This window comes from Sebastes fasciatus, chromosome 3 (genome assembly GCF_043250625.1).
Source record: "Sebastes fasciatus isolate fSebFas1 chromosome 3, fSebFas1.pri, whole genome shotgun sequence".
Classification (NCBI taxonomy): domain Eukaryota; kingdom Metazoa; phylum Chordata; class Actinopteri; order Perciformes; family Sebastidae; genus Sebastes; species Sebastes fasciatus.
Window position 1 is genome coordinate 26066139 of NC_133797.1, and position 13110 is coordinate 26079248.

A 13110-nucleotide genomic window follows, 5' to 3' on the forward strand; every position below is an offset into this window, starting at 1 on the left:
AACGAAATTGTGTTTCTTACATCCACCACTCAGAATTTCAGTGCAAAACAATTAGTGAAAACTATAAAGTAATTAGCTAATAATTAAGAACACTTATTAATAAGCTAAAAGTACGCTAAAAATAATAATAAAATAAAATAATAAATAGTTACAATTTAAAAATTAAAAATATTATTAAAGGAATAGTCTCTTAGATACTGAAAACATTTTCTCGCTAAAATTGTTTTCAAAATATGACTTTTTTCTTTTTTTTCTTTTGCACAATTTAAGACTACACAACATAACAAAAAAAAAATACAGTGCAGGAAGAGGCAAAAACACACTGGGCTTATCTGAAGCCTCCACCTAAAGACAAGATTAATATAAATAAATAATATGACTACATAATAGTGATAACAAACAATTAGACCAAGATATATATAATAACAGTTATAATACAGTAAATATATAAAAAAAACTTTTGTTCTGTTATCAATCAAAAAATATTATTACACATATTATTATTACTATTACTACTATTATTATACTATTCATTAAGTTCACATTGTTAACCGTTGTCGAAATAAATTGTAGATGCATATTTTCTCCAATATTGTTGAAAATATTACTTGAAAAACCCCACTTATTTTTATGTTTGATGATCCAGTTCCATTGTTTCCAGTCTGTGATCCAGTTCCATTGTTTCCACTGAACCCAGTAGACTCTAGTAGAATCCAGTTCCACGTTTTCCCTCCTCCTCTTCCCGGAGGTCACTCAGTGTGGAGGACAGGAAGAAGCTCATCTGTTGTACAACATGATGTTCAGAGTATAATAACTCATTCACTGGACTTTACAGCAGCACCATGAGCAGCGGGGTGTGTCGCAGAGTCCTGCGGGCAGCCGGCTCCTGTCCTGCGGCCTCCTCAGGCAGCTGGAGCCGGAGCCGGAGCTGGATCCTGTCCTCCAGCTGCAGACTGCGGACCTGGCCAAGCTCTGAACCCCGAAGAGGAGTGTCTGTGTCCGGCAGTGGAACCACCGTGAATGTGTTCAACAGGGAGATGAAGAAGAGCCAGAAGAACTGGGCAGCAACACTGCAGGACGGACACCAGTACGACTACCTGAGGGACGAGGTGGGAGCCTATACCACACAGATATCTGTTAACCTGTTTACTGTACTTAATATACAAATATGAGGTCTTTGTAGGCTACTTTCATGCCACCTTATGCTCATAATACACTACTTCTCAGAGGGGAATGGTCTTCTAGGCTACTTTTTGTAGTTTCTTTACAAATTAAAGTTTTTGCATGCCAAACATATGAAAAGGTTTTATAAATATGATTTATTATTATAAATTAAAATAACCCAAAAGTGTATACAAGTACAGCTGAAACAGTTAGTCGATTAATTAGTTGATTGACAAAAATTATTGGCAACAAATTTGATCGTTTAAGTAATTTTTTTTGTGTAAAACTTCGAAATTTGCTGCTATGCCTTTTTAATTATTTAAATGTGTGTTTTTTTTAATTAATTTTAAGTCATTTTTAAAAAATGACTTAACATTTTTTATACATTTTTAAGTCATTTTTTGTGTAAAATTTCGCATTTTTCACATATTTTCTGTAACAGAATTTCGTTTTTCTATATTTTGTAGTCAATGATCTGGAAAAATAAGATAATATGTGCATGGATTTAAAATAAAAACTTTTTTTTGGTCGTTGTCAATGTTTGAAAGATGTGCTTTTGCACTCTGTTGGAAATCTTGAGAAACAAGTGTGACAGAAAAGCCTAATTGAAAAGATCAAGAAAAAAAGATTTTGACATCTGACCGTTTGATAATGAAATATTCTGTTGTTCAGGATCTTCAAAAATCAAATCAAGTTTTATTGCCACATATACCAACCTATAGTAAAATTCTTAGATACCTATAGCTCCAGAATAAATCTAACAAATAGATAAAATAAGATTTAAAAAATAGATAAAATAAGATAAAAACGGTACATAATGATGTATGCGTCATTAAATATGATGAAGAAATTAACTTCAATCCAAACTGATTTTCATCTCGCTGACAAATTGATTAGTTTGCTCCTTTTGGCAGATATAAGACCAACGTTTGGAGGTTTGTTTGTTTTAATTTGAAATGTAAAAGTGATCTGAGAGTGTGTGCAGAGCTGAAGGCGACTCATGTAATCCAGCAGCTGCTTTGGCCATCAGAGGAAAGAAGTTTCTACTTTAACCTTAAAAAATCAGTCACACTTATTTTGATCTTTGTTCTGCAGGTTGGCAGTCGAGTGGCAGATCGGGTCTACGACATAGCGAGGTGGGTTTATGATGAGACAGCTTGTTTCTTATTGAACACACACACACACACACACACACACACACACACACACACACACAGTTCCTACACTGGTTTGCTTTCTTCTCTAACGTTGTTCCCTCTTCCCGTCTTCTCAGGACGTTTCCTCTGGCTCTGGACATCGGTGGTGGGAAAAGTCACATTGCAGAGCATTTAAGCAAGGTACAGTCTGTACACGCGGATACATGTTAGTTAAACTGTTCTCAGTTGAATAAAAGTAATCTCATTAATTGAGTTAAATATTTAAATTATTTACACTAAGCCACAACTGACTCTGCTTTTTGCTTGTTGGTGTTTCAGGATTTTGTGGAGCGTTTGTTCCTGACAGACGTCTCAGAGAAAACTCTGGTGAGTGTTGAAACAAATCATAAAAACTATCATTGATGCATGTATCTGTAGAGAGGTGGAAGTAATGGATGTTGTATTTACTGATACAAGATGCTGATATGAATTTATTTTATGTCTCTGATCGTCAGAAACAGAGAAGAAAGAGCGAGATCCCGACTGCTTGTGTTCTCGCTGACGAGGAGTTTCTGCCATTTAAAGAAAACACCTTTGACCTGGTGGTGAGCAGCTTGAGGTGATTAATACGTAATAATTCTACATGGTGGTTCAGCTTTTCTCCACATTTTTAGCAACATTGGAGGAAGACACTGCTAAACCATTTCCTGACAAAAGATGGTGTCAAAACTTCAATTAGCCTTTTATTATAAATGTTCACCAAAATTCAGTGATTCAACCTTTACATTCAACCTTTTTATCAACCAACATGTTTGTACTTTGCGTCTCTTTTCCTCCTCTAATCCAAGTAGGGATGCAACTGATGTTTTTTATACCATTTCATTATTTTTTATTCATTATAAAACCCCAGAAATGAAGGAAAACAATATACATTGCAGGTTCCTGGAGCTCAAGGTTTCCTCCTCCAGTTACTTTGTCTGAACTGTTAAAAAGAAACAACACTAAATCTAAGAACACCCTGATATACCTTATTACCACCCACCCAACCCATTTATTGCTGTTGTTGTTGTTATATACCGTATATCTTGTTCTAATAGTTTGACATCACTATCATGTAATTAGTAAAATATCCCAAAATATTAGTAAAATATAAAAACAACATTAGTAAAATATCCGGAAAAACTCTGTCTTATTACCACCCACCCAACCCATTTATTGTTGTTGTTTTTGTTGTTAAATACTGTATATATTGTTCTAATAGTTTGCCATCACTGTTATGTAATCATATTATTTTCTGCATATTATTATTAATAATATTATTATATATTGTGTTTGAAATGTTAACATTATTTAGATGGAGGCTTCAAATAAGCCCAGTGGGTGTTTATTATTTTTGATATCTTTGTTATGTTTGTGTATTTTTAAATTTTGCAAATAAAACCTGAAACCCTAATGGTGGTACTAGTAGTAGTAGTAGTAGTACTAGTAGTAGTTGTAGTAGTAGTAGTAGTAGTAGTAGTAGTAGTAGTAATCATACTGTTTGAAGGACTGCAGTCCCTTCACTCTGACCACCAAAAATAAGACAAAACGTATGCATCCACACTACAGGAAACTGTAGTTTGTTAATTGTTCCTCACTGACACACTTAGATGTCTACGGTGTGTATTAATCTCACTTTTTGTCTCTCTTCATTCAGTCTGCACTGGATTAACGACCTGCCTGGAGCTCTCAGACAGGTGACAATAACAAGGGAAAACAAACACAAATGATTTTGTGTGATTGTTTGCCTTCTGGTGATCTCCCACTAGAGGTCGTAGTTTCCTCCATTGTGAAGTTAAATCAGAATTATGTCACTCTTTAGTTGTTTACTTGTGGTCTCCTCTTCATGTCGGTAGATGAGTTTCATGTTGAGTCTTTTTGATGGTTACTCAAACTGTAAGTTAACCCCCCAATGAACCTTGAAATTATATTTTTGACTTGCTGAATTTATTTTCTTGGATTTTTCTCAATAAGATGAAGCGTCTGTGTGTTTTCATCCATTTTGCATCCTTTATAATCTCCAGTGTTCAGCCTGCTAAGCCCTGAGTATCAGTAGTAGTAGTAACAGTGTTAACTCAACTGTGAGTTTTTAGCGAAATGAGCTGTTTACATTAACAGTAACATCTTCCTCCTCCTCCTCCTCTCAGATCCACCAGGTTCTGAAGCCAGACGGGGTGTTCATCGGGGCGATGGTGGGCGGGGAGACCCTGTACGAGCTGCGGTGCTCCCTCCAGCTCGCCGAGACCGAGAGGGAGGGAGGATTCTCCCCCCACGTCTCTCCCTACACCGCCGTCACAGACCTGGGCAACCTGCTGGGCCGGTCCGGCTTCACCATGCTCACCGTGGTGAGAAGCTCAAACACTGTCAGACCCAGTTAGCCTCCATCACAGCTCTCTGTTACTTTGATTAAACACACTGGAAGCTTCTTTTGAAGCTTCTTCTTCTCACACGGACACAAAATATCATGCAAAAAGAAAACAAGTACCTAATTAAACAAATAATTAGAAGGAAGATGAACAATATACAATTACATACTGTATATAATAATACTTACACATCATTGTGATTAACTGACTGTAGAACTAAGGTTGATATTGAACCTGAATTGTAGCTGAAAAACAGTAAATTTTATATATTGGATAAATATTCAGATTAGATTAGAAATTAAAACAAAATCAACTACGTATACAATGTTCATGCCAAATAATTAACAGAAAAAAACTTTAAAATGACAATTTATACAATAAAAACATGTAACAAAAGTAATTAAAAATCTACATAACATAACATAACACAAACTACAACATGTAAAATGGAAAAAAATAACTAAAATAATAATTAAAAAAACACACTGTTAACACAGGAATACTTTCCTTTTGATTTTCACATGTTTAAACTCATTAAATAATCTAAATAATATAATAATATTATATAAAATCCTCACTGTCTGTCTCTCTGTTTCAGGACATTGATGAAGTTCAGGTTCACTATCCAGGAATCATTGAAGTCATGACCGACCTACAAGGTATAAACTGCTCTCTGTGTTAATATGTGACTCTGTTTCGTTTATCTACAACATCAAACGGTCTTAAACTGTCTTAAAGTGTGAAACTCTGCAAACTGCTTTTTAGTGTCATGTTTTATACTGTACTTTGGTTATTTATGCTGCAATTAATAGCATTAAAGAGCTCTTAAAATTACAGTCAATATCCTTTATAGTGGTTCCACCAGTACAGTTTAGTGTAATCTAATACGACAGTTGTAGGGCTACAATACTTCCTGCCTTTGAGGAGCTTGTGTTGGTGATTTACAAACTTGTATTTCCATATTCTGAAGGTATGGGTGAGAGTAACTGTGCCTGGAACAGGAGATTGCTGTTGCACAGAGACACCATATTAGCAGCAGCAGCGATTTATAAAGGTAAGTGTTTAAAGAAGAGAGCGATCAGCTGCTACATGTCCCTGTTAAATGATGAAAACACAAAGACCAATATCACACATGCCCCAAATAGATCTGTGGCTCCAGCAGCCACCATAGAAATATTTCTAAAATTAGATCAGTCTCCAGTTTTTACATATTTTACACATTTATGCATTTATTCACGGTTGGACTACAGATATATCTTCTTCCTCTGTGCCATAAAGCTAAATTAAAAACACATCAATGAGCCTCACTGTGTCACTGGGTGACATGTTCCTTCATTACCATGAACACACACTGTAGTTTATTTTGACTCAATCCCACACACACCATCCTGCTGCCACTAATACTCACTAGAGCACCACATGTGGATTAATCAGCCGCTGAAAATAGTCCCCAACAAATGCACTATTTCCTCCTGTTTGTTTGATAAAAACTACAGTGAGCAGCTGATTTTAAGAAATTACTGAGACCAGGGCTGGCCCGAGTCCTTTTGGTGCCCTAGGAGAAACTCGGATTTAGAGGCCTGACTTGTTTTTGAAACGGTAAACTGACAAACATACATGCTCATACGAACTTAGTTTATTCCTCATTTTGGTGTAACAGCTGTTGCTGTAATTCAGGCTTTATTTCCGATACTTCTGTTTTCTTGGTTCTCATTTTCTCCAACTGTTTCCTTTATTAAACCTGATCTGGTGCATTTTGTTCATCATTATCCACACTGACACATCAGGACCAGCCTGGAATAGACACATTTCTGTCTCTGCTGGTTTAACTTCCTCTTTCTTAGACACAATTTGCGTTCTTTTACACGAAGACAAGAGTTCAGAACAGTGTGGGATCAGAAAGTGAAGAAAGTGTGGATGATTTCTTCACTTTGTTTTCTTTCTTTGCTGGATCACATGATATCAGTTTTCAGTGAATGAAAATATTTTATTCAAGTAAAAGTAGTAACACCACAGTGTAGAATTATGCATTCAAAACTTCACTTAAAGGGACTCAATGTAAGAATCAGAAATTGCTTGTTAACATGGACACCTGTGGCCGTCAAGTCAGCGTCCTGTTGATCGTGCACTACGTAGATGCAAGCGAGCATCGGTCAAAACAGTGAGGCGACACACACAAGACTGAATGTCACATTTGTTGGATTTTCCCTGAAAAAACATCCCACATTCTTCACATTAAAAATAGTCCACAGGCTGATGGAAGAAACCCAGAAAGTTGCGGAAGGTCTCATTATTTAAGTTAGGTTACAACCTGCTCACACATTGGCAATAAAAAAAACGATTCAAAAAATTCATGTGTCCATCACTTTAATGTTGCAGCTCGTAAAGGTGGAGCTAATTTTAAATACTTTATATACTGCTGGGTAGTTTAGCCTATAATAAAGCATCATCATTTACTTGCTTAGTTTTCTATTAATAATCCGAATCCGCAAAGTAACTAAAGCTGTCAAAATATATGCAATGAAGTAAAACATACAATATTTATCTCTGACATGGTGGAATAGAAGTATAAAGTTGCATAAAATGGAAATACTCAATTAAAGTATCTCAAAATTGTACTTCAGTGCAGTACTTGAGTAGAAGTACTGGTTAGCCTAGCTTAGCACAAAGACTGGAAGCAGAAGGAAACTACTAGCCTGGTTTATCTAAAGTTAGAAAACAAACTGGTATTTTGCTTCATCATTATTGTCTGTGTTTGTTTGTAAATGTTTCAGAGATGTACGGTAACGAGGACGGGTCCATCCCTGCTACCTTCGAGATCCTCTACATGATTGGCTGGAAGCCTCATGACTCTCAGGTAAGACAGAAGTTCTGCAGAAACAACACCTGGTGTACAAATACTGCAAATATGCAACCCTGGCTCCTACAAAATTAAATTAAAGTTGTAAATTGAAACAAAACAAAAAACGCAACAAAACTACTTGGTTAGGTTTAGTCAAAAAAAATAATTTGGCTTAAAATTACCACATTTGTTTCGTTATTAAGCTACAGACCTAAATTAAAATAAATGAATGTTGACTTTTAGTTTCACACCGGACACAAACAGCGGTCTCCTGGTTGAAAGTCTACAGCGCCTTACTTCCACCTCTACTCCTGTCATAATTATTACGGTCGCTAGAGATCGCTGTCGTCTTCTTTCATACCTTCTTTTGATGATCTACCATGTAAATGGATGATAAAACCTACTAGTGGGTGTAGTAGGCCCCTATTGACCTATTTAATAGCCTGATAACAGCCTAATCAGCTGGCAGTTTTGTTGTTTGGGAACGTAATTTTTAGGTGACAGGGCTAGGCTTTGGTACTATGCGCTGACTGTCGTGGTGTTTCTGCACTACAATTCCCAGAGTTCAACTGTGTATTAAACATTCTGGCCAGGATTATTATGCACCTTTAACTTTCTATTGACACAGTTTGAGTTTCTCGATCAGTTTTTCTCTTTCTGTTTATTCTGAATAACCAGATACATTAAACACACATTAATCAGACACCATCACTGTTTTATCCTTCAAATTCAGGAGCAGAGACAATATGTTTTATATAGAAAACTGTTTTAAACGTTTAAATGTTTTTTTTGTCTTTGTCAGGCCAAACCAGCGAAGCGAGGCTCAGCTAACGTGTCGTTTGGGGATTTGTCAAAGATCAGCCAGCCGACCAACTCAAACAAGCCATAGAAGCATCTGAGCTAATAATCAGCTGACATGCTGCAGATTGTAAATAATATATTTTATTTAAACAACTATGTTTTGTTGCTGAATTAAAAGCGTTAAGCGATGTGTTGTACTATTACTGTCTGGAATAAAGTTGGTGGAAACAGCACCGTGAGAACATCATGTTTCCTTTCGCAGGAAATTCACTTTGAGAAACCCACAGCCAGTGAGGTGTTGCATGACTCATAAATAAGCGTTGACTCAGTTACCCACATGGCACATTAAACTCAAGTTGGGAGGATTGTTGTGGAGCTGTCACACTGCAGTGAGTCAGAGTAAAGTTGATGCTGTCATTGGACTCAAAAACAAACGCAACAATGCAGACTCTTATTTTTCTTGGATAAATCTACTGTATCTGAAATCCCAAACAAACTACTGTCTAACACACCCATCTGTTTTACAGCTCCAATATACACAGACACTAAAGTCAGTGGTGGAATGTAACTAAGTACATTTACTCAAGTACAAATTCATGGTACTTGTACTTTACTTGAGTATTTCTATTGTCTGCTACTTTATACTTCTACTGCACTACATCTCGGAGGTAAATATTGTACTTCTTGCTACACTACATTTGTCTGACAGCTTTAGTTACCTCACAGATCACAGTTTTTCATCCCCTTCCTGTCCAGTGAAAACCCCGTAGCTCTAGATGTGTTGATGTTGAATGTTTGTGATCAACTGAAGGATAAAGTGTTCCTTTATGTGTTGAGAAAATCCTCCTACTTCTTAAGCTTAATAAACTATTTAAAAAGCCTCTTGGATCAGCTGGAAAATGCATCGTCACAAAGCTGAAAACAGGTCTGTTTTTCTGACACCATGAAAAGTTGACTTTTTAGAGATACATGGTTCTCACAGGACAGCGACGCTACAAACATATGATGATCTTATAGATCATGATGCATTGCTGTAGATTAAACTACCCTTACAGCATATAAAAGAGTTAAAATTAGCACAATCTTAAACATCTACAGCAGTAAAATGCAGCATACACATTAAAGCAGAAGTAATATTAATCCAGAAACATCAGATATAATAGTACAACACTGACAGGGAACATCTTATTGCACAATGAGTATTTTTTTTTTTTGTATTTTCAAAATGTGGTATTAGGACTTTTACTGGAGTAAAGGATCTGAATAATTCTTCCAACACTGATTATAGTGTAATAGTAGATCAAATGGTTAGATTTATAGTAGATCTACCAACAATGCCACACACTGTGCAGCATTACCTTGTACAGGTAGAACATGCATATTATCACGTATTTCAGCAGCAGGTTTCTCTTAAGTGCGGGTTGCAGAGAAAAACCCAAAGGAGAAATGAGATAAAGGCATGAATTCTGACTAAACGCCAGTAACAACCACGACGTCATTAGTCATAACTTCCTGTTATATAAAAATACTGTATTTGAGTCGTATGTCACATAACAAGGTCCACAAGCTGCAGAGATGTTGCTATATCTCTACTTCGTCCTCGCTGGATGTTTCTGTTACAGCTCTGCAGGTAAGAAAATCTAATTTGACATCTTTTTATCAACATTATATTTATAAATGTTGGGTGCTGGTTTTGGCCTAAATACATTTTGGTATCACTACAGGTGATCACTAAAGTCTTGAAATTGTGACTAACTTAGTTACAACATTAATTGTGGGCCGTTTCAAATGGGCTTTTTTCATGAAAACAGTAAATATGAATTCACTTGAAGGCACCACTGTACTGATCATTTCACGAAGACAAAACCTGATTATTTTTAAGGAAAACACAGATAAAGAAAAACTATATGATAAAATCAGTTGTCAACGTTGTCAAGGCTGTTGGGGTCCTGCAGAAGCCAACAAACTACCGGGGTTATATAGAGAATTAGCAGAAAATGTTACCAAATATGTATTACTCATTACTGCTTTTTTACTTTACAGACTTTACTAACAAGACCGTGCAGCAAAACACAGTGGCTACACTGCCCTGTCCTCATAAGAAGGGAGATGTTACATGGAGCCGCTACACAAATGGTGAACGGGTGACTCTTGTCACTATCAAAAATGGCATTGAGCAAAAAACTGACCCACGCTTTGGTTCACTGGCCGATAATTCACTGGTAATAATAAATGTCACATCCTCTGATTCTGTAATGTATTTGTGTAACAAAGCACAAATATATCTGATAGTGACAACAGATGCACCAGTCACACCAAGAAACGATGGACCAGGCCAGAAGGGAATCGCTACAGACACCGAGAACCAACAACCCTCTGACTTTTTGAAAGTACCTATTGGTGTAGTCGTGGGTGCTGCGTTGGTGCTGCTGGTGATCTTCACCTTGAGATTCTGTTCCAAAAACAGACTGGAGAGAAACACCAACTTGGACAAAACTGTAACTGAGGTGATTTATGAGGAGATTGGAGCTGTCGGGGAGCAGCCAGGTGGGGAGTCTTATTTTGAAAGTCCATACTACTGCACAAGCATCAGTGAAATGCCAACACACTCCTCAACACCACCCAGTAATAATCTGTACAGCACTGTTAACAAGCGAACAGCTGAAGGACGCAGCAGTGAGGAGTGTGTGTACTCCCTCACCCAAAATCCACTACAGACAGGAAATGGCAGTGAATAAGCCGCTCTCAGTATCAGTGCTGATTGATGCAAAGTTATCTGTCACACTTGGTAGTCTGATAAATATAGAAACTGGTCATCACACATCTCCACAGTGGTGAAAAAAGCTCAGAAATAGCTGTATTTTTTAAAATTCCCCTATGAATGAATGTTACCTAGGAGCAATGAGAGCATCCTGACTGGAAACTTTACAAACTGGCATGTGGTGTGAACGGCCCAGGACAGGAGATCTGCAGCAGGTGATTAAAACCACCCGGAACATCATTGGTACCCATCTACCAAGCATCAGTGATATTGGTGAGGTGAGGTGCCTGCGAAGAGACAATACCAGCAACAGCCTGTTCACCCTGCTGCCGTCTGGCAAGCCACACGGAAGTCTCCGCTGTCGTACCACCAGACTACAGAGCAGCTCCTTTCCTGAGGCTGTGAGACTCCTCAATTCATCCTCTACACTCCACCATAAAAACATTTTTTGTGTGTAGCATAAAGTATGGAAGCCCTGAGAGGTAAGTGTGAAAAAAATTATTCTGGTGATCCATTTTATGAGTCTGATCTAAAGTGTTTTCTCTCCTGTGTTTATGACTTAAGAACTTAATTTTTATTTTCTCATCTGTGAAAAAATGTGAAAAAAACGTTTTGGAGGTGTATTATATTACATATATATTACAGTACATATATTGTATGTTAGCAAGTTATCTAAATTAAAACTCACCTAGAAGAAAGCATGAATGCTTTAAGTCCTATTAAGAACATGGGGTAGTGGTGCACTTCAACCTCTTGTGGCCGAAATGAGTATTACAAAAACAAACGCACAAAAAAAAGTATCCTGGCACCCGGTTTCACAGATGGAAAAAAACAAAAAAACAATTTTAAGCAACTTAGAAAGCTTATCCTGGCAAAATCTTTTTTTTTTGTTCTTAAAGGAGCAGTGTGTAGGATCTGGCAGTCTAGGGTGAGGTTGCAGATTGTAACCAACTGAAGCCTCTTCCGTGTGCTTGAGATCTACGGTGGCTGACGCAAAAACGCAAATGGCCCTCTCCAGGGTCATTTGGAGCAGCGCCAGTGCGTAGAGTGTGTGTGTATGTGGGAAGTGAGTGGTGAAGCAAGAGAGAGCGGCGGCGATGGCAGCGCGTAACGTTATCGACTCCGGCCCAAGCAAGAAAAGTTAACAGTGTTTGGTTTTTCCGTTCTGGGCTACTGTAGGAACATGGCGGTGCAACATGGCGGACTCCGTGAAGAGGACCCGCTCCGTATGTAGATATAAACGGCTCATTCTAAGGTTACGAAAACACAACTTATTTCAGATGATTATACACTAAAGAAAACAAACTTATTAATATTATCTTCCATTTCTGCCAATAGATCCCCATAAATGTTAAACACCGGTCCTTTAAGTCATAAACACAGAAGAGAAAACAATTTAAATCAGACTTAGAAAATTGATGACCAGAGTTTTTTTTCCTCTTACTGGCCTCTCAGGGCTTCCGTAAGAAAAGGGACTACAACTCACATTTTGTTGTGCAACCCTGACAATAAATGAACCTTGATAACTCTGTAATGTTCCTTTTGTTAAATACAAATACAGCTAATAAACTGTAATATTAGTTGCCTCTACCTAAACCAGTAAATATGTTTTGAGTCAGAATCATCATATTGAGTGATTTTCACAGAAGTTTAGAGGAATGAAGTGAGACATTTTTATAATATTTGCATAAGATAAGAGATAAGATAAGATATTCCTTTAATAGTCCCGCAGTGGGGAAATTTGCAGTGTACAGCAGCAAAGGGGATAGTGCAAAAAACAAGATGCATCAGCTAGTAAAAAAAAGACCTTAACAAAGTGTAACAAAATATGAACCATTTAAATAGAATGAAGTATAAAAATAGGAGCAGTGTATACAGTATTGACAACAAACAGACTATTAACAAAATTGCACAAGTGGAAAATGATATTGCACAGTGAGAATTAGATGAAAGTCCACCTGAAAATATCAGGTTATTGTCAGTTTTTGGTGTGTAAGTGTT

At 37.1% G+C, this 13110-nt stretch overlaps 1 protein-coding gene and 1 long non-coding RNA gene across 2 annotated transcripts; both read left to right on the top strand.

Moving 5' to 3' along the window:
* The first annotated feature begins 730 nt into the window (after positions 1 to 730).
* ndufaf5 (NADH:ubiquinone oxidoreductase complex assembly factor 5) lies at positions 731 to 8581 on the top strand. Its single transcript, XM_074629895.1, has 11 exons — positions 731 to 1109; positions 2260 to 2300; positions 2438 to 2501; positions 2640 to 2687; positions 2816 to 2919; positions 3997 to 4036; positions 4487 to 4684; positions 5304 to 5364; positions 5676 to 5759; positions 7480 to 7562; positions 8350 to 8581. The coding sequence occupies exons 1-11, from the start codon at positions 843 to 845 to the stop codon at positions 8434 to 8436; spliced, it is 1077 nt and encodes a 358-aa protein (XP_074485996.1). The 5' UTR covers positions 731 to 842; the 3' UTR covers positions 8437 to 8581.
* Positions 8582 to 9845: 1264 nt separating this feature from the next.
* LOC141764587 (uncharacterized) lies at positions 9846 to 10474 on the top strand. The gene is made up of 2 exons (XR_012593278.1): positions 9846 to 9978; positions 10392 to 10474. It is a non-coding gene; the product is annotated as an uncharacterized LOC141764587 (long non-coding RNA).
* The last annotated feature ends 2636 nt before the right edge of the window (positions 10475 to 13110 follow it).